A 24134-nucleotide genomic window follows, 5' to 3' on the forward strand; every position below is an offset into this window, starting at 1 on the left:
GCTGGAGTCGGGCCGTCCTCTGACACCACCCTGCGGGAGGTAGAGGAACCCCGGGTGTTGTCTGGAGGAGCAGGTTCGTCCGCCCAGCGCGTGCTCCGCGGGTCCACAGTTGGGGGGAAGCAGACGTCAACGCCTCTCGGCCCCACCGCGCCCGGGGAAACTGAGGCCGGGGGCGGGGTGGGGGGTGCGGTGTCGCGTGCTGCTGTCGCCGCGGCCCCGCCCTCCTGCTCGCCCCGCCCGCGCGGGGGCGGCGGCGGTGGCGGCGGCGGCGGCGGCGGCGGCGGCGACGCTTCCTGCGGGCGCGGCCGCTGTAGGCGCGGAGCCGCGAGCGAGCGAGCGAGCGAGGCGGAGCCGGCGGCCGAGGAGCCGAGCGCAGGTCCCGCGCAGCCCGCGCCGCGAACAAAGGCCGCCATGAAGCCGGGGCCGCCGCGCCGCGGGGCCGCACACGGGCCGCGCGTGGACACCGCCACCCACGCGCCCGGGGCCCGCGGGCTGCTGCTGCCACCGCTGCTGCTGCTGCTGCTGGCCGGCCGCGCCGCAGGGGTAAGTGATGGGCCCCAGGAGGGTCCCCCGCCTGTCCCCCGCGTGTCCCTGCTTGTCCCCTCGCCACGCGCGCCACGCTGGGTGTGTCCCGCTCTCGCGGGGTCCCCTCCCCGCCGGGAATCGTGAGCGTCCGGTATCCGCCAGGTTGCCTCCTCCCCACCCCCACCCCACCCCAAGCCGCCTGCAGGGCCTTGGGGGCTTCCGAGGGGGAGGAGGAGGAGGGAGGTCAGTCGATGAAGGTGACCCGCGGGGGTGAATGAGGGTGACCGTGTGTGTGTGTGTGTGTGTGTGTGTGTGTGTGTGTGTGTGTCCGTCCGCCTCTGAGAAGAGTGCGTGGGCACCTGTGGGTGTGGGCACGGGAAGGCTCTGTCCATATGGGTGGATGGCATCGGCACCCCGCTTCACACGAGGGTGACCCATTGTGCACGCTGTGTGCCACCACGGCCATGGCTCTGTGCCTGTCGGGTGAGGGGTGTGTGCTTTGACCCATGGGAGTGTGTGAAAGCACACGCATGTGTGTGCAGGTGTGCGGTGATGGTGGGCCCCCGAAGTCCCCACCCCGAGAGAGACATACATGTGTGTGCGCAGGCTGGCAGAAGTGTGTACCGGGTGACCCCTGACTGTCCCTTTGAGAGACTGAAGTAGCTATGGGGTTGAACTTGGTCCTGGCTTCTCTAGGGGAGCTGGGGCAAGAGGGTCCTGCAGGGGATGAGTCACGTCCCTGCTCTGAGGGACCCAGGTCCCAAGTGAGTTCTGAGTTGACAGGTGTCTAGCTGTGGGCTGAGTGAGCAGGGGACTTCTAGGTCCGACCCCCATGGCTGACTCCAGGAGCAATGTCCCCACCCTCTCAGATGACCACCAGAGCCCAGACTGGCCGGCACGCCCCTTCTCTCCTAAGCACAGTGGCCAGGCTGTCGGGAGGCAGGAAGGGCCCAGGGCTGCTTTGAAGACCACAGGTTCCTCAAGCTTTCAGCTTTGGGGAGGGGGACCCCAGGATAGTGCCCGTGGTCCATGCCTTGTCTTTTTTTTTTTTTTTTTTCCTGGTAGGGGTGAGGGGAGAGGTACCTGAGAGAATGGAGGCACTACCCACTCTGGCAGTTGGAACTGCTTCTCAGCAGCATTATAGAAAATCACCCTTGACATCAAAGACCCGGTTTCAAAGTCCAGTGACCACCACCCATTCATGGTGAGGTCTCGAGCCAGCTGGCCACTCCTCTGAGCCTCAGGTTCCCCTCTGCAAAGGGCGCCCTTCCCGGAGGGAGGAAGAGTGGACACAGAGGCACCTTTGAGGGCATTGTAGTGTACGTTGCAAAGGGCTGAGGACAAATAGCTCCAGGGAGGCGACTGTCCCTAGAAGGGAAAAGGCTGTATAGACTCGGCCAGTAGGGGAAGGATCTAGGGAGATTGTGAGGACCCAGCACATAGTAGGGCCTCCACCAGGCAGGCGTGAGGGCAAAGTGGGGTTAGGGTGGAGCAGATGGGTGCTGACTGACATCCCTAGGTGGCGGGCCTGGCTGAGTGAGAGCAGGACTGCAGTAGGGGTGTGACTCAGAGATGTGACCCTCTCTGTGGGCCTGTTGTCCTTCCAGAGACGGTTGAGAAAAGGGCTCTTTACTCTGCGACCTGACCTGGGAAGCTAAGGGTTAAAGGTGGTGCTGGGTTGTGGGGATGCCACAGCGGAGAGAGAGGTGTGCTCTCAGACAAATGGACTGGGGTTAGACCAGAAGCCCAGCTGGTGGTTCCAGAAATGGCCTCTGGTGGGAGCCTCTGAGGATGGCAAGGGACGGGCAGGGCAGTGGCGGGCTCAGTAGGGAGGAACAGGATGACCCTGGGTCTTTTTGCCAGTCTGGGAGGGCATGGGGCGTGGGGGATGGGACTCTAGGGAGGAGAGAGCTGGTTTCACCAGGTTGAGGCTGGCAAACTGGGGGTGTGTCCTGACCTGGGGCTTCATTCTTGAGAGACTGGTTGTCTCGGGCTCTGAGGACTTCAGGCCACCTCAGCTGCTCTGCCTAAGTGACTCTCAGAATGTCGTGGAGCGCAGGGACACCAGAAATTATTGCCTTTGGAGAATGTTGTTTTAAAGTCCAGGTCTGGGAGGGACCATTGATGTTCTCAGGGGTGGATTTTTACGGATTTGTGGCTGTGTGACTTTGTGGAAGTGACTTAACTGTCCCGTGCCTCAGTTTCCACTCCGTAACACAGAACAAAAGGCAAAAGCTTCCACATAGTGCTTGATGTATGTGAATTTTTTTTTTTTTTTTTTTTTTTTTTTGAGCTGGGGTCTCATGTAGCTCAGACTGGCCTCACTTTCTACATAGGTAAGGATGGTCTTGAACTCCCGACCCTCCTACTTCTGCCTCCTAAGTGCTGGGTTACAGATGAGAGTCACCGTGCCCTGTTCTTTTTCAGAGTTGCTGTTGTGTGTTTGGGAAAGTGAGGTGTCCCCAACATCCAAGAACCCTTTCCTCTTGCCCTCCCAGTCTGCTCTGGTGAACTGTTGCCCTCTTAATAGAAATGAAAGGCTGGGGACTCTTGGGCCGTTCCAGGTCAGGAACCAGAGTGAGCAAAGGAATTCAGAGGCACCATAATCCAGAGTCCTGATGACTTCCTGGGCTGCGGGGCGCCGGGGGCAGATGACCTGCTGCGTGATCTGGGCAAGGTTCTCATCCATCTCAAGACCTTCTCCATTCACTAGACAGTGTCAGGCTCGGGCCCCTCAAGGAGCTGGAGTTCACTGTCCTTCAGTGGAGATGGCACTTACATGGAGGGAGCCTTGGAGGCTTCCTGGAGGAAGAGGCCTTCCGAGCTAAGCTGACAGTGTTCACAACAGCAGCCTCTCTAACCGTCCACGCTGTCACCCATCACCTATAGAAATGGTCGCATTTTCAGGGCTGTTGACCTGAAGCCTGCTGCTCCCTGGGAGCAGAATCAGCCTCCTAAAGCTGGACAGCTGTGGATGGCGTGAGTGGGCGGGACCACCAGCTTCCTTCAGGGAAAGGAAGGCTCCCCCCAACGCTGCCCGGGGAGGGGGCTGCTACTTAGAGCCCTCTGGGCCAGCTGGGGGCCTGGCTGATGTGAGTGCCACAGTTGCAGGCTGAATGCTGGGCACAGCTCCGACACCCTGCCCCCAGTGCTCTGTGTGGTTGGGCGTAGGGTGTGCTCAGGACAGTCTTAGGAATACCCAGAATCCTTCTTTTACAGACGAGGACATGAGCCACAGAGACACTTGGTGGCTTGGTGGCCACATTGCCAGGGACTAGCTGTTTTGAGCTGAGGCCAGGCTGGCTCTCAGCCCTGGGCATCAGTCTTAATCTATGCCCTCATGCTACGTGAACTTAGGTACTTTACCTTACCCCTCTAGGGTCTCCTTATCCTTCCCCAGTTATGTATTTATTAAAATAATTTTTGAGGCCAAATCTCATGCTATAGCCCAGGCTAGACTTGAACTCGTGACTTCCCTGTCCCAGCTTCCTGATGGTTGGGATGATAGGCAAGGGCCACATTATTCCCCCTTGGCTACCATTTGGTAGATGCCCAATCTTACGGAGTTGCCATCCCTTCTCCTGTTTAATTCTCTTGTAGTTTTGGGGGTTGCCAGTGGGAAAGGAACCTGACTAGGGCTCTTCCTCTACCAATTCACAGGTCCCTGTCACCTGCAAAGGGCCGATTCTAAGGGTTGTTGGGGACAGGCTGGGGGAATGTTGTAAAAAAAAAAAAGGGGGATGTTGAAAAGATGTGTACAACTTGAGGGGCTTGTGCTGGGTTGTGTGGTGAACACAGGGCAGGAAGCACTTGGAATCCTGGGTGACAGGGGTCTAAAGACCATATCCCTTGAGAACACCTGAAGCCTGGGCCGTGTGCGTGGCTCTGCCCAGGTGACCAGACCCGCCTTTGCGTCCCTCCCCCACCTCCCATCCCTAGAAAGCCATTCAGAGCCCAGATCCAGGCCTCAGCCTACCCTTCAGGGCACCAGCTCTCCGACCGACCGTGTGAGTGACTCACAGGGTCCAGGACAAGAGGAGAGGGGTCACAAGTCCCTTCTTGTCAAGCCTGGAGCTTCCGGGGTGCTCAAAGCCACTCTGCAGAGCGAACTAAGCATAGAAACAGAGAGAATGCGGCTGGCCCAGGGACTCTGCGCCTGTGTGGCAGGGAGCAGTTGGTGAGGTGGGCAGAGACCTGCCCTGTCTAAGGCATGGCTGGTGGACTGGGAGGCGCCAGGGGGCTGCATGGGGCGGGCCTGTGGTGACATTGTCACCGCCAAGTCTGGCCAGGACCATGAGGTTGTGGCTCTGGGCTCCAGACCAGCTTCGGGCAGCCCTGTGATTTTGCGTCTGGGGGGCAGGGTGACCAAGCTGGGTACTGCCTGGGGGCCTGGCCCCTTGTCTCCACCACCCCTGCTGGGCTCCCACACCAACCAGAGAAAGGCCTGGGCTGGTGACCACCTGGACCCTTCAGATCTCTGTCCCACAAAATGTCCTGGGAACATTAGCTTTATTGACTGCCCTCCTCCACTTGTCTTGGCTCCCAGCCTTCCAAGATTCCGGGAGCCTGGGCAGCCTTGACTTCCGGCCCCTCACTCCAGAGCAGGCCCCTAGCCAGAGGGGTGGCCCGTCCCCTCCCCCACTCCCAGGCCTGGTCTGAGGCGCCACACAGGAAGCGGTGATTACAGGGGAGAGTCTGAGCCGCCATGGCTGGGGGGGGGCAGCTGTAGCATAGGGGGTGGGGGGACCCTGACAAATGAACTAGCACCTGGCTTCTGAGGGTCGCAGGCCGGGGCCACCACGCAGGCCTTTCCGACCAGGTGGAGGAGTTTTTTCCCTAACTCTCACTGCTGGAGCTGTCAGAGGCTTGGCTTCCCACCAAGACCTTGGTCCTTTGTTTTGGGGCCACCGAATCCGAAAGTGAACTTGAGACAGAAGAGCAGAGACCTCCAAGCCAACTGGTGAGGATTGAAATCCTGCTGGTTCCAGTTTCGTGCTGTGTAACCTGGGTACCTTCGCCCGACTTCTCTGAGTTAGGATGTGGAGTTAATGGAGTGATGGAGTGATGGAGTGATGGAGTGAGCAGGGGGTGGCCGCTCTTGGGAAGATTAGATTAGCTTCTTGCTTTTAACTGCCCGGGCCTTTTCTTTCTTTTTTTTTTTTTCTTGCCCTCTTGGTCTGATGAAGGAACTGCTGTCTGGAAACAGGGCCAGAATTCCCTTGCGGAGTGTGGGAGCCAGCTTTGAATGGCCTGAAGCAGAGCCCTGGGCCCTGAGCAGGAGAATTTGGGTTGGGACTCCCGATTGCCGTGGGCTGGATTTAGGCCAGCTTAGACAGAGTATTTTCTAGCCTCTGTGGCACTGAGTTTCTGGGAATTCTGTCCCCTGTGGTGCAGGATAGAGGCAGGTAGACCTGTCTACTGCTCAGGCCCCGTGGCCCTGGGACTCCTGGAAGACAGGTTGTGTGTGCAAAGCCCTGGGCAGGGCCGTGTTTGTGGAATCTGAGCAGCCATGGCCCCCACACACCCCCACGGTCCTTTAGCCCAGAGCACTCGGTTGTATTCTGTTGGTCCCCCAAGCTTGGTGAATGTTGGCTAATGACTAATGGCTAATAGAAAGGGACCTCGGAGTGGGAGGGTCCTGCAGAGATGGTCACCCTTAGCCAGTGCCTCACAGTGGATGGTCTGGGCTTTGCCCAAATATGATGCTTCCTTCTGCCGTCCTGGGTGGCTCACTGAGCCTTCCAGCCTCTCTGGGAGACTGGTATCATCGCCTTGTTTACAAGACTCTGGGATGAGAAGATACCCAGCAGAGCTCACTCTACCAGAAGGAGGTGGAGTCTGTGCTCAGCTGCCCTACCCCTGCCCTGGGGCGCTGCCCTGAGGGGCTGATCTTGTCATCTTACCTTCAAGGGGGATGTGCCTGAGCTTCTCTGGAGCATCCTGTACACTTTTCTTGCCTGGTACCCCCTCCCCATCCTCACTTCAGCTCCTAGCCAGGCTGGAAGAGTCATGTAGATACCAGTGGCATCAGTAAATCTAATTGCAGCTGACTGATTACCACCAGTTCGATCGCCCGTGGCCAGCACCAGAATAGGTGGGGGCTTCCCTCCCGCTTCAGGCCTGAGGGACAGCTGAGCAATCCTGGAAGGAGGGAGAGCTGTTGGCCTCTGGGTCCCTGGTGGAGCCCATGCCTGGCACACTACTCCAGGGTGTGGCAGGTGTGTGTGTCCATCTACCCTCTTCTCCTGGCTCGTCACTGCCTCACCTGGGGTATAGTGCTTGCTTCTGAATCCCACCCACTTCCTGCCTTCAAGGTGCCCCCTGCCGGAGTGGTGGAGGCAGAGAGTAGGCAATGGCAGTTGCAGGGACGGTGGTCAGAACATACAGGGTTCTGCTCGACATGAGGCACCTCTGGGTCCTCAGGACGGCCTGGCCATGTCACCCTGTCTTACACTTGGAACCCTGAGGCCTGGGCAGCACCGCTTGCCAAGGTGGACACTGTCCTCTGCATTCTTCCAGGTGCTGGCCTGGGGCCCCGGGCCACCAAGCAGAGCACACAGTGGTGAGGGTTTGGGCATGGCGCCTGGATGCTGAGAATGGACTGACTGCCTGGTGGGTGAGCAGTCTTCGCGGGGCACCCACTGCGTGCAGGGACCTTGCTGGGGGCTGTGGGTAGCTATGGGAGGGTGTGGAGCTTGTGGGGATGGGGACCAGAGCCCGCTTCTGTCCAGGCACTCAGAACAAGTCCAGCCCCTGCCCCTGGAAGGGCCTCCTTTTCTATGGAGCAGGACTGGTGTCTCCTGGCTCCGTAGGCTTGGGGAAGCAGTCACTAGTCACAAGGATGGTAGGTTTTATTTTTAGTGTCAACTTCCTCTAAGATTGACCGGGCTCCGAGGCGAGTCCTCCAGCAGCTCACACAGGGAAAAGGAACCATCTGTGAAATGGGGCCATTGGATGGGGTGATCGGGGCCTGCCAGTCCTCACAGTTGACCTCGAGTGTCCCACACCTTTCACGTGCCCTGTTCCGCTTGGGTGTGGGTGGAAGAGTCCCTTTCCTTTCAAGTCACGCTGAGCGCCACCTCTCTGCCTGCCCCTGGGAGCGTGATCACTCACATCCAGGCCACCCAGGGACTGGGCACCGAGTCAGGTTTCTAATATAGAGGAGGAACCCTGGGCGGGGAGTCTAGTCTCGGTCCTTATCCTCACCTGCTGGAACCTTCCAGTGTCCACAGTCCCCGTCTGACCTGTGTCCCCTCCGTGTCTGCCTCCTGACCTGAGGGAGCACCGATACGGAGGAGGAAGGAGTCGTGGACGGGAGCTGGCGGTTTGACTCTGGAGGCTGAGGGCTGGCTTGTGAAGGAAGTGTCCTCGGTTCCGGGCCTTGAAGGCTGGCAGAGGGGCCAAAGTGGACAAAGCCTCAGAAGCAGGGAGGGCTGTGGTGGTCTCTGTCGGGAGACCGAGCTGTGGAGAGTGGGGCAGCTGGTGGGAGGAGGAGCACCCCCCGTGTGTGGGCGAGGAGCACCGTGTGTGGGCGAGGAGCACGCCTCTCTTTGGGATTGGGGGGCTTCTCTCTGTCCCTGTCCTCGCTAAGTGTGTGTGTGGCCTTACTAACTGGCCACTTCCAAGTCCCTGGGCCTGGGCCTCAGCCCATGCTGGGGTTAAATAGTTGGCCCCACACCACCCAGCCCAGGCCCCAAAGCAGAAGCCTGGGCACTGGCACTCCATATTGGCTCATAAGGTGGGCTGTCAGTGAAAGGAGACCTTTGTGCTCTGTCCTACAGGCAGAGGGTGTGGCCTGTAAGATGGAGCTGGAGACCCGAACTTCACGCGTCAAAACTCACTCAGCCCTGTGAGAAAGACACTGGTGTCATCTTGATTTTATAAATGTAAACACAGATGATGAAGTAATTTGGGCAAAGTCCCAGAGCTGCTTAGAGCTGAGCTGGGATTTGAACACGTGCAGTCTGGTGCTAGACCAGTGCTAGCGTCCTAGCTAGTGCAGAGATGTCTGCAACAGAGCAGTCTCGGGTGTGTTGCTCCAGGAAGACTGAGGCCAAGGTCTTGCCGGCTCCCTGCACTTGTACGGCTGCTGGATGCTGAGCCAGGCCGGGGGCTCCCTGGCTTCGATGAGGACAGTTCTCCGTCATTATTGTCCCCGCTGAAGCCAACCCAGGCTTGTGGGGAGGGGGCTGGTGGTGGCAGAGGACCCAGAGTAACAGCAAGTTGATGACTGAGCTGAGATTGAGAACCTTCTGGAGTCCAGGCTGGGCGCCAGCCCCTACACCAGGTTCTTGTCTTTTACCTGTCTCTATTTTAGGCTTAGTTCCACTTGTTTCTCTCAAGACGCCTCCCAGGCTGCACCAGCTGCTCTCCCGTCCCATATCTATGCCACATCCTTTCCCATCATTCCTCAGTGCGCTGGTTCAGGCCGGTTCCTCAGCCCAGGGTGCTGCCCCACCCAAGACCCCCCCAGCAGCCCATGGTCTGACTTTTCCACACCTGTGTACATCCCCTGTCTCTTCTCCAGTGAGCTTCTACTCATGCTTCAGAGCCCAGCCAAGATGGCCCTTCTCCCTAGCTGCCAAACACCGAGGGGGCGCCCTGATCTGTCCTTCCTCTTCTGGATTCCCAGGCGCTGTCTGCTCTTCTGAACATTGAGATTCTTTGCCAGGCCCCCATCCTGTTAGATTGCTTCATCTTGTCTGGCTCCCCACAGGGTTACATTGTTACCTCCCCTCCGGGGAGCCCTGTCTTGGATACACTGTTGCAGCTGCTACCACACTCCCCCCCCCCCATTACATCATCTCCCTGCCCAGCTCACCCATCTCCTTTCTTTCATTTTCAGGGTCTGACATTGCTGTATTGTTTCTTTTTCCCCATTTTCACACTTCCCCATTTCGATTTATTTCTGGTTCTTCTCACTGTAACACCTTGTCTTTTCTCCCCGGCCCTCCCCTGTATGACCCCCAAGCTGGGGAGGAAAGGGGAGGGGAAGTGCAGCTGGGGAGCTGGAGCCAGGGCGCTTGAGTTTAGGAGCCACAAGCGGTGGAGGTGTGTGTGGGGCGCTTTGATGCCATCTTTCCTGAAGGTGGTAGGCCCAGGGGGCTGGGTTACCTGTAGGTGTCCCCTCTGCTCCCCTTCGCCCTCCTCTGCTCTTCTGTCCTCTCTCTTCCTTCCCCCTTTCCACCCCCCTCTCTCTTACTCTGAGGCTGGCCCTGTCTCCCTGGCTGTGATTCAGTGGGGACTTGAGGTCTTATTTCTTGGAGGGGCAGGGTCTGGCTAGAGCTGGGATGGGCATCCCTTCGGGAGTCCTCACCTCCTCCTGGTCAAGAGCGCATCTCTCCCTTTGACGCCCCCACCGCCAAGTGGAGTTTGAGGTCCAAGCTGCCTTGAGGACACTTGGCACTGGTCTGTCTGTCAAGATCCTGTACTCTCTAGGAGCCGGGAAGCTTATGGAATCTTGTTCTCACATGGGGGGGGGGGGCGATTTTAGCCCTGGCCTGGAGGCTATGGTGGCACCTGGTGACCCTTTCTCATGTGCTGTTACCCCCCGTGTTTCGGTCAGGACTTGGGGAGTGACATAGGTCATGCGCATGCGGGTGTATGTGGGTATTTTCAGGTGTCTGAGCTGATGCTTAGGAGCCCAGAGTAACAGAGGTGGACTGTTGTTTATGCTGGGGAGATCAAGAGTCCCCAGAGACTGCCTCCCCGCTGCCTAGCTGCTGAGGTTCACCCTCAGCCCGGTGGCTGCAGATGGATTTTGGTGGAGGAGGTTGGGAAGAGTCTGCGCCTGCCTTGTGAGGGTCAGATGCTCACACAGAGGCCGGGGAGATAGCTCCCTAGTGGAAGCTCTTGCTGTGCGAATGTGAAGATGAGTTCGAATCTCTGATCCAGGTAGAAGCTGGGTGAGTGTGGTGGCCCACCTATCATCCCAGCACCCAAGAGGCTGGACATGCTCCCAGAGACGGAGCTCCGGGCTCAGCGGGAGAGCAAGGGAGATCCCCGCAACCAACTTTAGGCCTCCACACGCACTCACACATGCACATGTGCCGATGCATGCACATGTGTGAGGACGCATATGGCCGTGCATGGACTCCTTCCTCCACACGAGCGGCTGTGCAGGCCCAGTGCTGGAGCTGCGCCCACGGCAACAGGCCTGTCCCTAATCCAGACCTTAATCCCAGGGTCCAGAGCTCTGGCCAGGGGCAGCTGGTCATCTGGCCTCCTTAGGGAGATTAAGGCAAGGGCAGAGGGGACACTGGGAGCTCTGTCTCCTACCCAACCCCCAGGGACACGTCACCCTCATCCACCAAAAAGCTAACTTTGGGCCCCTCAGAGAGCCGGTTCTATCTGCTACTCATAAATAAATTCTGGGTGCCGACAGGGTGGGCGTGAAGAGAAGAGCTGTGTGTCCCCAGGAAAGGGACAGCTAGTAGAGAGAGGCCAGGAGAGACGTCTCCTGTCACTTAAGTACCTGCCTGTCTGCAGTGGTCCCTGACTCAGAGTCTTCAGCACCGAGGTCCTCCAGTCCTGAAGCATCTCTGATGAAACCGGCCCAGAAAGCCCCGCAGGACGACATCCTGAGCGTGGTTACAGCTAGGATGGGGACGGACGTGTCTAGGTGGAGGGGAGGTCTGAGCTGGAGGCTCTGGAGGCGAATAAGGACATTGTTGGTCACCCGTAGAATGGGGTAGTAGCCGCCACTGAGCAGGCCAGGTCATCGCTGAATGGCTGCTGTGCTGAGCGTGGTCTCATGGTGGGCAGTGTGAGGACGAGGCAAGGGAGTTCTCTGGAGATTCCGAATTTGAGTCCAGACTCTGCTAAGTGACCTTATCCAAGTCCTTGCCTCCCTCTGAGAGCCTCAATTGTACACTTCTGCCTTTTTTTTTTTTTTTTTTTTTTTTTTTTTCTCTTTTCTTCTTTTGTTTTTTGTTTTTGTTTTTCTTGGTTTTTCAAGGCAGGGTTTCCCTATGTAGCCCCGGAACTTTTTCTGTAGACCAGGCTGGCCTCTAACTCAGAGATCTCTCCTGAGGGCTGGGATTAAAGGTGTGCACCACCACCGCCGGCCCCTACGTAGCTGTACCGAGATGAGAACTCCTTTGCCATGGACAGTCTCCCTTACCCATGGCCTTAGTCTATGCCCACTCAATCACAGCTCCACAATACTAAGCGGGAGAAACAGTTCATGAAGTTCAAATTGTGCCTCTTTCTGAATGGCACGGTTAAATCCTGAGCTGTCATGCTGAGTCCCGTCTGGAAGCATGGGGCTCATGCTGTGTGTGCACGCGCCAGTCACTTAGGAACATTTCTGTTACCAGATGGACGGTCACAGTGGCACCAGGCTGGTGTTCGGGTGACCTTTGCCATGCTTACTGGTGGCCCTAGCATCGGGAGTGGAGATGCCTGTGAGGTGCCAGGTGTAAGACATGGAAGGACCACTGGGCCCCGTGTGGCTGCAGGGCACGTGGGGAACCATATGGTACCCCCTGGGTCAGTCTGCCTGAGGTCCTGAGCACCCTCTGGGAGTCGTGGGAGGGGTAGAAGCTGCTGTGATTCAGAGCTGTGTGGTATGCATCAGAATGCTGCAACCATCACCTAGTTTAGGGTTTAGAAACAAAAAAACAAAACAAAAAACAAAAAACAAAAACAAAACAAAAAACAGGGTTCCAGGTAGTCCCGGCTGGCCTCAAGCTTGCTGTGAGCCAAAGATGACCTTGAACTCCTGAGCCTCCCAAGTGTGGGGTCTGCAGATAACCATGCTTGGTTATTTCGGAACATTTTTATCATGCTGAAGAGAGACCTCGTGCCCATGTCAGGGTTCCCCGCATGCCCGGCTTGCTCAGGCCTTGCAGTCAGCGAGCGGCCAGGCTGGACACTTCCTTCCAGGGCCCCCCCCCCCCCCCCCGCACCGCGTGAGGGTCGCGGAACTGGCTTTGTTCCCTCGTACCGTGTTTTCGAGGTTCACTCACACATCTGCCATCTCGGTAGCTTTCTCGGCTGAGTGATATCTTTCTGTGCGGATGGATCCTGCTTTGTGTAGCCTCACGGCAGGCGATGCGGTCTCAGAGCAAGGGTCACCTGCACATCAGAATGGTGACACAGTAATGGTCCCTTTGGTAACAGGTCATGTTCCTACCTGACGTCCGTGCACACACAGCGTGGCCCTGTGCTTCCAGGCAGGGCTCAACAGGGCGGTCAGAATGGCTTCAGCGTTTGCCTCTTCTGGACAGTACTGCATGTCTGTTCATTACTGTGTTTAATTTATTTACTTATTTTTGGTGGAGGTCAGAAGACAGCTTGTGGGATTCTGTTCTCTCTTTCCACCATGGGAGCTCCGGGGATCGAACTCAGGTCATTGGCCTTGCCAGCAGGTGCCTTTATAAAGCTGAGTCCTCTCGCCTGCCCCTCTTTTCTGTCTTAAAAATAAAAAAACATAGAATTACTGGGTCCTATAGACACTCTGCGTTTCACATTCTGAAGAACTGCCAGCTGCTTTTTGAAAGTGGAACATGCTTTTTGATGTCCCACTGGCTTCAGCAGCTGGTTGCCTGACTCCTGAGCACAGTGGTCCCGCCATCCCTCGGGTGTCTGTGGGGTGACACAGTGGACAAGGTGCAAAGTTCGGAATGACGGTGGGCAAGAGCAAGGGACTTGAGGGGCTGTTTAGAAGGCCTAGCACTTGTAGGTGCTCAGCTGAAGGAGCCGGTCTGTCTGGGGAGCTGGGACTGCAGAGCCACAGCCTGAGAGCAAGGGGAGAGGGAGGGACCTGCCCATGGGCCACCTGCTGTGCCCAGGCTCCGGGCTTCTCATGGCCTTCTGCCCTGGGTCAGGGTTTGCAGAAGGGAGACTGTGGGTCAGGTGGGCAGCTTGCCGAGAAGGGAGGCTCTTACTGGGGCCTCGGTGTCGGGTCCCCTGACCCTTTGAGGTCAATGATGTTATTAAGCTTGTATAAGCAAAGGAAAGAAACCACAGCTCAGAGAGATAGGCTTTTTTGCCCAGGGTTTCACAGCTACAGAAAGTCAGTGCTGGGGTTTGGATCTTATATGTTTACTGTTTATTTGGGTGACCTGGACGGCACCCAGGAATCAGGCTGGAGGTGGCCGGGGACAAGTGTGGTCCTAGGTAGGCTCCGAGGGCTCTGCCAATCAGACCTCTCTTGGTGGGGGAACTTAGGAAGCATGCACAGGGTCAAGCATGGACAGTTCTCCAAACCGATGCAAAGCACTGGGACGACCATGGACAGATCTAGACAATCCACTGGCCTCCCTCTGTGGCCTCTCTGAAACAAAATGGGGATGTCTTCTGCTAGGCTGGCCCAACTCCATGACTGTTCAGTAGCCTCCCTTCGAGAACTTGATGGTGACGGTACTAACTGCCAACACGGCCTAGCCTCCATTATGATGCCCCAGGGAGGTCATAGTTCCTTTGTTTTGTCTGGAAGGGCAGGCTGGCAGAGTTGGTGTCCATCCAGGGCCATTGAGGGACAGAAGTACCCAGCAGTCACTTTGGCAGCCCAGCTGTCCCTCTCCTGTTAGTCAATGGACAGCTTTTCCTTTATTCTGGAATATTCTTTCAAAACAAGTTTAAAAAAAAAAAAAAAAAAAAAAAACCTCCTGGAATGCATTCAGGCCTTTTAGGGACCTAGTTAGGCAACATGGGTGTGTGAAAATACAATTATTGACAGCTACATACTATTCCACGTACCCTAACTTATTTAACAGTCTCCTATTGTGGGAATGTAAATTGCTTCCAGTTCCCCTCTTATACAGAACACTGCCCTGGGGCTCCAGTTCTCGAGGGCCCAGTTCCAGCAGGCTGGGGGAAGGTCTGGCTTAGCAGGGTCCTGACTTGGGCTCTGTAGCCTGAGGTTTTTCTTCACTTTATCCAGGAGGAGGAGAAAGAAGCATGTTTGGAATGAAATGACCTGTTCTCTATTGGGCTAGGCTGGGGGTGGGGGTGTCACTGCTACTGTAGAGATAGAGATTTTGGGGGCACCAGGGACCCGGGGAAGGTGCTAGAGGGAGGCCTTGCTGACACCCCCTCCCCCCTCCCCGGCCCACAGCAGGGGAGGGGGGCAGCGGCCATCTTGACTCCCTTTGTAGTTGGCTGGCTGGGATGTGCTAGGCAGGCATGGGGCGCCTTCTGCCCTCAGTGCTGCCCTGTGGGGGTGGGGTGAAGTGGAGGGAGGGGGAGCCGCGAGTGTGAGTGGGAAGGGGTAGGGACTGAGGTGTCCATGCTGCCATTGTCATCCCTGGCCATCCTTCTGCCCGGAGTCTGGCCGCCACCCACATTCCTACAGAGAGGCTGTGGGTCTCCCGGGTGGAGCCGGTGACCATGAGAATCGCTGAGTTCTCACAGGGCTGAGGGCCTTTGGGGACGGAGCCCACGGGGACCCTGGAACTCTGCTGAGACCTTTCCTTCGCTAGCCCCACTCCAGGAACTAGCCATCACCCCTGTGCCTCTGGACAAGCCGCTCCCCTTCTCCGAGGCTTGCCTGGCTTATCTGGACTGTTCCCCTTCCCTCACACCCATCTCTGCGGGTCTGTTGGGAGGAAACTGAACACTGTGATCTCTCAGGCCTACTTTAGACTTGCAAGTGAGGTCTGGTGTGGGGATGCATGCTGGGGGAATACCAGCCCAAGATGAGCCAGCACTGGCCGTCCACTGTGTGCTTACCAGCTCTCACAACAGCTCTGTGAGGCAGAAATTATTATTGTCGCTGTTTAGTCAAATATAGGCCCAGAGAGGTTATATAACTCGCCCAAAGACACCCAGCAAGTAAGCAGAGCTTGAGCTGAACCCAAGACAGTCTGAGCCGAAAGCTGGGCTCCCAGCCCAGCTCACATTGTCTCTGGTCACCAGGACGGTAGAGTCCCAGTCTGGCTAATTAGGGGGAGGAAGCTGGGGCAGAATTAATTACACTTGATTTTGTTCTAGCTTTTGCAGCATGATTAGCGGGGCACAGGGTGCTGGGCTCCTGGCCCCTGGCAGCTGACCTAATTTATGGGTCTGAATGCTTCTGTACCTCCTCCCTGTCTGTCCCCTCCTCCAGCCTCTCTCTTTAGTAGGCTCTCTGTGTGGCTTTGGCAACGCCACTCAACCTCTCTGGGCATCAACAGTTTCCTGTACGTCTGTCTCCTCCAGGAGGAGGCTGCGGCTTCGGTTCTGTAACTGTGGAGACATTAACGTAACCGGCAATCAGCCGTTACTTAACCCGGAATCCTGCTCATCATTTGCATAGTCCTGGCTACTCTTCCCAGTGGCTCGAGAGAGAGTCCCGTTCTTACCATCTCATTTCACAGACGAGGAACCAAGGGACCAGACTCTGCACTGCCCCGTCTCTCTAGAAGGTTCTGGTGGGGAAGGAGGTAGAAAGGACCCCTTGGGACTTTGTCGGTGGCTTAGAGGGAGCTCTGAGTAAGGGAGGTGTCTCAGAGCTAGGGGTGCTGTGGACAGATGAGACTTGTCTGACACAAGGCCTCACCTAGCCCGGTCCTGGTGGGGGCGTCTGGGGAGATTGGGTGGCCTGGAGGAGGAAGCCTCCTTCCTCTCCCAGCCGCTATGACACTGGGACGAAGGGCCTGTGGGTGAGCAAGGGGCCGACCATGGGAGGCTGCTTACCCTAGAGTCAGGTTCCCCACATCCCTAGGCAGGGGCCCGGGTGCCTCTGAGGGCTGAGGCTGTGGGTCAGTTCCAAATGAACGTGATAAGGAGGGAGGGGTATGTGATCTGATCACATGCACAGGAGTGTGCATCCGTGTGAGTCCGGAGGGGCCTGCTCCAGGACGGAGGGGCCTGCAGAGTCTGTGGGCAGGGTGTGTGCTGTGAAGCAGAGTCTCTGAGGCCAAGCTGGAGAGCAGGTGAGGCTGCAGGCACAAGTAGGTGCTGAGCACTGGGGTTGGTGTCAGGCTGGGCAAAGGGACTGGGCCACACGTGTCGGGACCCCAGGCTGAGCATAGTGTGGCCTGGAGCACTTGGGCAGAGGGACCCAGGATGAGGGAAGTGCTCATGCCTTGGTTATAGGCCAGCCTGAGGATAATAACCCCTGAGGGTCGTGATGGTGATGGTCTGATGCGCAGCTCCCCAGTGGCAGGAAGGTGGAAGTTCTCCTGGCTGTCTGCCTTGAGTTGACCTTGGCAGAAAACAAGTGAGGGTCCTTCTGCTCGTGGTATGTGCTGGACCAGGGGGTGGCGCCATGGGGTGTGAGTGTGAGGGGATCAGATTCCAGTTGTGATGTTTGTGGTCGAGGGGAACAGTCAATGCAACAAGTAAGGATACCACGTGGCCTAGGGAGCATGTGTGTGTGTACACAGCAGACACACGTGGTGGTCCTGAGTCTGCTGAGGCTTGTGTGAGCATCTGCATAGGTGAGTGGGGACAAGGGTAAGCCATTTGTTCATGTCCCCTAAGGTGTGTGCGCAGTTGGGGGTGTGCTAGACACACAAGTGTGTGCTGGCATACATTGCTGATAAGTTCTACTGGGCATGTGCGTTGGGGTCTGTCAGTGCTGAACTGTGTTCATTGGGCTCTATGTCTGCTGGGGTGTATATGTGAAGAAGTGTGTGTACAGGTGTGTGTGTGCACAAGTATGTGTGTGTCTGCTGGGGTATATGTGTGCATGTGTGTGTATATAATTGTGTCTACTGAAGGTTGTGTGTCCACTGGGATGTGTGTAAATGGAATATATATATGTATATATCTGCTGGGGTGTATGTATGGTGTGTGTGTGTGTGTGTGTGTGTGTGTGTGTGTGTGTGTATCCAAAGGGGTGTGTATGTATGTGTGTGCCATGGGGGTGTGCTGGGGGTGTAGTATGTACATGCCCACATTAGCTGTGTCTCCTCTTAGTCACTGTGTGTACATGCTGGGGCATGGGTGCCATCAGGCTGCTCAGTCACAGGAGATCGTGGTCTGCCCACAGGGAGAGTCAGACAGAGAGAGGCCGATGGGGTTCAGGGCACTAGGTGTCTGTTCTTTAAGGGGCGACAGAGACCGCTGTGCTCAGCACGTGTGATGTTGGGCAAACGCAGATGTCGTGCAGCGGTGAGATGCTGTCTGCGGCCCCCTCCTCAGTTTGTGACCTTTAGGCTTTCTCCATGGCTGGTTGAAGGTTGCCATCCTCCATCCCTTTGGCTGTCCCCTGGGAGCGAGCTACCAGCATCCCCAGTATTCCTGCAGGCTTCATCTTCCTGAAACCCCCAGGGTGACCTCAGGATGACTGGGCGATCAGCTACTCCTGCCCCTCGCCTTGTCCAGGCTGCTCATCCTGGCGGAAGGGTGTCTGGGAAATCACTGAGGTTGCCTCCTCCCCCGGCAGCCTCTGATGAGTGTGAGGCTAAATTGAGATGTGAGAATTTTCCCTCCCTAGCATTCTCACCTCCCCTTCTCCCCAGGCCTGCCTGCTCTGGCCTTCCCCCTCTCCATCCCTGCTGTCCTCTGATCCTTCACCATCTCCCTCTCCCACACTCTCCAGCCCTGTGGGGGAGCTGCAGCTCCTGGTCCTTAGCGATGGAGAATATGGTCGTCATGGCAACCGTTGTCATGTCAATGGCTACTGAGCCAGGATGAATAGTACCTAGGTGAGCGCTACCTGAGTGGAGGCTGATGGGTTCATGAGAGGCTATATGCTCCTTTCTGAGCTCAGAGCTGCATGGAACCCCCCACTTCTCTCATATGCCCCCAAAGGCATGCCGGCATGCTGCCTTCGATGGCTGCCTCTAGGTGAGTGTGTGTTAGTGCATGTCTGTGTCTCTGACTGTGTCACTTGCAGGGTCTCTGTGGCTTTGGAGCTGTTTCTGGGTTTGTGCAAGCCTTTCTGAAAAAAAGTATTGGTGACTGGCATGTCATGTTGGCCACTGTGGAACCCTGAGTCCCTCACTTTGGCTCTTGTGTTCACTCTTGTTTTGGGGTCCCGGAATAACAGATCTCTTAGAATGTCCATTCCCAGCCTGCCTTGAAGGTGGCGAGAAAGCCAGGGATCCCTGCTGTGACATCAGGCTTCTGGCTGGACAACTAGCGGGACAGGCCTCCAAAGCACCCGAGGGACTCTGGCTTGTAGAAGCATGTGGCTCCTGCCGCCCTAGGACCTGGGGAGTGTGTGCTGGGCAGAGACGAGAGCTGGCTGGTGGTGATGGGCTTGCTCTGAGCTCCTGGGACGTCTACAAAGGAGGAAGACCCAGTGATTAGTCACAGGGGCAATTACACTAATTGTTCCACCCGTGACTCACTGGTAGAAAGTAAATACTGATTAATTCATTAGTTCCAGACGTGTGTGTGTGTGTGTGTGTGTGTGTGTGTGTGTGTGTGTGTGTGTGTGTGAGTGTCATGGTGTGTGTGGTGTATGAGGGGTATCTCTTGGCTCCCTGCCCTGGCTGGGTTGGCTGGGGCTCTGGAGCAGGTGCTGGGGGCTGGGGGCAGGAAGCCAGGACTAAGATCCTTTCTTTGGCTCTGTGTGAACTCTAGAAGGGCCCATGAGTGGCAGGGGTGTGAGATGCTGTGCCAATCTAGTTCCTCCCCAGGCCTGCCTGCTCTGGTCACGCTCAGCTCCCATGGCTCTCCACTGCCAGCTGGGGCAGATGCCCAGGCACTACCTGAGAACTCCTGACCCCTGGAAAATGATTGACTTCCAAGGGAAACCCACCCATTGGCTAGACACTGGACCCTCTGTGACCAGCCTCGTGTCTTCTCAACCCCACCTCCAGCCACCCCAGCTCCCATGCTACCCCAGGAGCTAAACATGTCTCCTACCTCCATTTCCGTCCTCAGCCTACTCAGTATCAGGAATCTTGCTAGACATGCAGCCCCTCCTCATAGAGGGTATCCTTCGTAGACGGTGAATGGGAACAGCCCCTCAACATCGGTACTTCAAAGCAAAACTGCTCGCGAGCATCAGGCATCATGACTTGGGAGCGTGGGGTGCTTTTCAGCAGTGACACTGGGGGTGGGAGTTGGAAGGGTGCTGTAGGCAGAGAGCCCGGCATGACTGAGAAGAAACGAGGGGCCAGGGGCTGTGGAAGGTGTTAGGTGGCGCTGCAGGGCAGCCAGGGCCCGCCCAAGGGAGACAGCTGCATTGACCAGCCCCAGGGCTTGCTCAGGGTCCCTTGCCTATGTGCCTTCCTCTCCGGATTTCAGTTGTAAGATGTAAATGCTCTGGGCTTCGAACTCACATCAGGAGCTTCCCCGCCAAAGCTCTGGGGGTGGGGACCATGGCCAGCGTACACAGCGCATCGAGGCCACTTAAGGCATCTACATACCTGTTTTTTGAGGTTCTTAGGGCTGGCTCCAGGTATGGGCATGTAAGGAGGGGGTACAGTTAGAGCTGTGCCAGCTCCGGGGTTCCTAGGTCCCCACTCTGAAGGGTCACAGGCCTGGGGACACAGACTCTTGGGAGAAGCCTGCTGACTCCTGGAAGTAGAAGTGTGATGAGCCTGTGCTGGTCCTGGGCCTGCATATGCTGTGGGGTAGGCCAGGCAGGAGCGAACTTTCTGTTAGGGAAGAGACTGGGGCTGGCTCAGTGTGGGAAGCCTTCTCTCTCCCTCCCCCGTCTACCTGTTCTGGCACTTCTCTCCCGGGCCCTAGCCTCCCCAGCATTCCATGTCTGCCTACCTTCCTGCCTTTGGCAGCTTGGGGTACCCCTTGGATCCCAAACCTCATTTCACTCCTAGCCCTCTGGGCCACGGGCCTCAATTTTCTCTTCTGTGAATTGGGCTGGTGCCTGCCACCTTCCCAGTCCATCTTGAGGACTCAGTGGGATCTTGTCTGTGGGTGCTGTTCACACAGAGGTGACAGTCGACCTGTTGTGAGTCTGCGGTGTGCCTCCTGGGACTGTGCTCCCTGAGGGAGCTACTCTTTGTTGACTGAATGCACACACTGAAGCACAAATGGAATGAATAGCCTGCCCCGTTGGCAAGCAACCTGTGTTGGCTTCAGACTCAGCACTGTGTGCCCTGAGCCCATCCTGTGTAGGGATTGCCATTGCTGGGGGGTGGGGCAACCAGTGGTGCCCAGTGGCAGCTGGCTGGTAAGGGAGAGGACCGCTGCCATGGCCTTGGGGAGGTGGGAGGTGGTCATCCGCCCACACCCAGCTCTCTGTAGCACATATGGGTCACTCTCCCCAGGAATGTGCCCGCTGTCTCTTGGGCCTATACGGCCCGATGGTTTGGGTGCCTATCCCTGTATGTGTCTACACTCTTTCAGGCTCAACGCTGGCGCAGTGAGAACTTTGAGAGGCCGGTGGACCTTGAGGGCTCAGGGGATGACGACTTGTTTCCTGACGATGAACTGGACGACCTCTACTCAGGGTCCGGCTCCGGCTGTAAGTAATCCCCAGGTTTCCCTGCCTGTCCCTGCATCTAGCAGCAGCCTGGGAGCCTTTAAGGCTGCTTGAGTGAGTCTTGTCCCTGTATGGAGGTCAAGACCTCAAGAAGGAGGAGGGCAGAGCTTCCTTCTGGGAGGGGGTGGGCTAGGAGAGCCTTCAGAGTCCAGGACTCTTGTCCCGGTGTCTGGGTGTGCAGCCTGGGCCTGTCCCCAGTGCTGTGGCTCCTGTCCTCCGGCTTGTTGGAGACATTCACGCAGTAACTCAGTGTTCCAGCTCTGCGCTAATTATATAGGGAGGGCCATGGGCAGTCAGTCCTCAGCAGGGATGGATGACTTTTTGAGCCAGTTTGGACCGGGTGGCCCCTTGGGTCCATCAGCAGTGGCCAGAGTGAGGGTAGCAGTACAGAAGGGCTTCGGGGACCTGGGATTGGGTTGCTGGCTCTGTCGTGGGGAAGGCCGGTCGGCTACGGGTCCGGCCGGGTGAGGGGGCAGATCCAGCAGCTCCACCCCAGCCTTATGGCCAGGCAGCTGAGTGACTTCTGACCCCTTGCAGCCCATGTCTTCCTCTTTGCTGAGGAGTTTGCCTTCCTCTCGTAGGCCCTGGGAGGTAGGGGACAGGAAGTCAGTGTAACCTTGGAGATGGGAATTGAGAGAGGTGCTGAAATGGGCCCAGCCAGGGGATGGGTGCGTGTCTGATGAGATTGTCCCTGGCCCACGCTCCTGTCTGTGCTGGCCGCTCCAGCTCTGCCTCTAGCCTCCCTCAGGTTGCTGCCTCAAGCTCTTTCCTCACTCACCTGTGCCCTCCTCTGAAGTGTCACCTCCCTGCTCTCCCGCTCTCCACCTGCTCAGCCCGCAATGACCCCTGCTCCTCTTGGCTTCTCCCCACATCTCTTCACTCCCTCATCTCTCCCTCTCCAAGTCCCTTATCTTATCCCCCCCTGAATCATTCATGTGACCTGGGAAATGCCCCTCAAGAAGGCCTCATCCCCTCTGGTTCTCTGCTCATGTCTGGGAGGTGGCCTTGTTTTCCTGTAACCCTGAGTGGATTTCCAGACAGAGGCTTTAGTCACTAGTTGCTAGGACTCAAGAGTGGGTTGGCAGAATCGGGGCAGGCTGCCTGGACGTAGTGGCCCTCTCGAGGATTTTGGCAAGGCACAGGCTAGCTCATCTGGTCAAGCCACCTCCTTTCTCTCCTGTCTCCCTGGGAAAATTGGTTAAAAGGGGATGTACTGCTGGGAAGGCAGTGCCTGCCTGGGGATCTGGTGGTGAGGAGCACCCACTCCCCAGGGCTCTCCCTCTCCCTACCCCCCCAGACTTCGAGCAGGAGTCTGGCCTCGAGACTGCCATGCGGTTTGTCCCCGACATGGCCCTGGCTGCGCCCACGGCGCCCGCCGCGCTACCCACCACAGATATCCAGCCCGTGGATACCCCACTCGAGGAGCTCCTTTCTGAGCAGCCCAGCCCGGAACCAGTCACTAGCCCCCCACTGGTGACAGAGGTGACAGGAGTCCTGGAAGAGCCCAGCCAGAGAGCCACCGCCGTCTCCATCACCACATCTACCACTGCTGCCACCACCACAGGGGCCCCCACCATGGCCACAGCGCCTGCCACAGCAGCCACCACTGCTGCTAGCACCCCCGAGGTGCCCCCTGCCACGGCCACCATTGCTGACGTAAGGACCACCAGCGTACAGGGGCTGCTGCCTCTTCCCCTGACCACGGCTGCCACAGCCCAGGCCACCACCCCAGCAGCGCCCTCACCGCCCACCACGGTGGCCACCTTGGACACGGAGGCCCCGACACCTAGGCTGGTCAACACAGCTACCTCGAGGCCAAGAGCCCTTCCTCGGCCCGTCACCACCCAGGAGCCTGATGCTGCCGAGAGGAGTACCCTGCCATTGGGGACCACCGCTCCTGGACCCACGGAGGTGGCTCAGGTGAGGACGGTGGGAGAGGGTGTTAGTGCAGAGGGCACAGGGGTGGGGTGGGCGGGGACCAGGAGGTGCCAGGGGTGAGCCAGGCAAGGTGGGTCTGGTGTATATGCTGGATGTAAGCCTCTGCGTGGGGTTGGGGGGAGTCAGAGAGCCAGGGCAGGTGGGGTGTGGTGCCTAGACGCCAAGAGAGAGGGGGTTTAGGTGGATTTGTGGGGGTGGAGTTGGGGAATGGTGGGTGGGCCTGGCTGGGAGTTCAGGTCAAGAGCAGGTTAAGAGATTGTCAGGCTGGCCAGGGCATGCTGGCGCACTTCTTTAATCCCCATGCTCCAGAGGCAGAGGCGGGCAGATCTCTGTGAGATCGAGACCAGCCTGGTCTACAGAGTAGCTCCAGCCAGAGCTACACAGTGAGGCCCCTGTCTCAAAACAGAACAAAACAAAACAAAAACAAAGAAAAGAATAGAAGAGAGGTTATCAGCCTGGATTTAAACACTCCACTATCTTTTTTTCTTTTTAGTCTTGAGACATTAGCTGGTGGCTGGTCCTTTCTCTGCCTTCATTTCTTTATCTGTGAGGGAGAGACCAGAGAAAGTAGTGAGCATGGTGGCCCACACCATAATCCTAGCACTGGAGAAGCCGAGGCAGGAGGACCTGCAAGTTCAGGTCAGCCTGGGCTACCCAGTAAGACTGTTTCAAAGACCGAGACAGAGAGCCAGGGAGCGAGGCCCGTCATTGTTTGCAAACGGCATTTCCTGACACTCGGGACAGTCAATGAGCCAGCTGCTCAGCTGTTGGCCCTGACGTTTTTCGACATGGTTGCTGTCATCATCGAGGCCTGAGGGTGACTGAGTGGGTGCTGTGGGGGAGCACCTGGCTGCCAGGTGCATGGTACTTCCCTGAGTACTTCTGCCACCCCCACACCCTTCCATCACGGTGATGTGATCACCGCTTTTTACAGGTGAGGCGGAGGAAGCCATTTTTCTAGGTGCCTCAGGTAGTTGTTGAATCGGGATTCAGATTGTGGTTGTGGGCTCCTGAATCTGGAGGCTCCTGAATCTGGGGGCTCCTGAATCTGGGGGCTCCTGAATCTGGGGTTCCTGAATCTGGGGGCTCCTGAATCTGGGGCTCCTGAATCTGGGGCTCCTAAAGCTGGCCAGGCTCCAGGGCCAGGCTTAGGCTGGTGAGGGTCATCATGGAAGAGAGACACCAGGAGACTGTAACCTGGCCTATGCATGTGCACATGTGCACAGGGAGCCGGTGTGGCGGCACATGTCTGTGATTCCAGCACCTGGGAGGTAGAGGCGGGAGAATTAGAAGTTTAAAGTTGTCCTCCCCCATGTAACCAGTTCTGGGTCAGCCTGGG

General features: G+C 57.3%; 1 protein-coding gene across 2 annotated transcripts in view; it reads left to right on the plus strand.

The window, feature by feature from the left end:
- Positions 1-287: 287 nt before the first annotated feature.
- The window catches only part of Sdc3 (syndecan 3), a 29443-nt gene continuing 5596 nt past the window's right edge, over positions 288-24134 (plus strand). The window contains exons 1-3 of one of the 2 annotated variants that reach the window (XM_028887600.1): positions 288-543; positions 20722-20839; positions 22155-22777. In XM_028887600.1, coding sequence (XP_028743433.1) covers positions 412-543; positions 20722-20839; positions 22155-22777 — 873 coding nt within the window. In that variant the 5' untranslated portion in view covers positions 288-411. The remainder of the gene's footprint in view (positions 544-20721; positions 20840-22154; positions 22778-24134) is intronic. The other variant, XM_037202983.1, reaches the window with a different exon arrangement.

Source organism: Peromyscus leucopus, chromosome 2 (genome assembly GCF_004664715.2).
Source record: "Peromyscus leucopus breed LL Stock chromosome 2, UCI_PerLeu_2.1, whole genome shotgun sequence".
NCBI classification, from domain to species: domain Eukaryota; kingdom Metazoa; phylum Chordata; class Mammalia; order Rodentia; family Cricetidae; genus Peromyscus; species Peromyscus leucopus.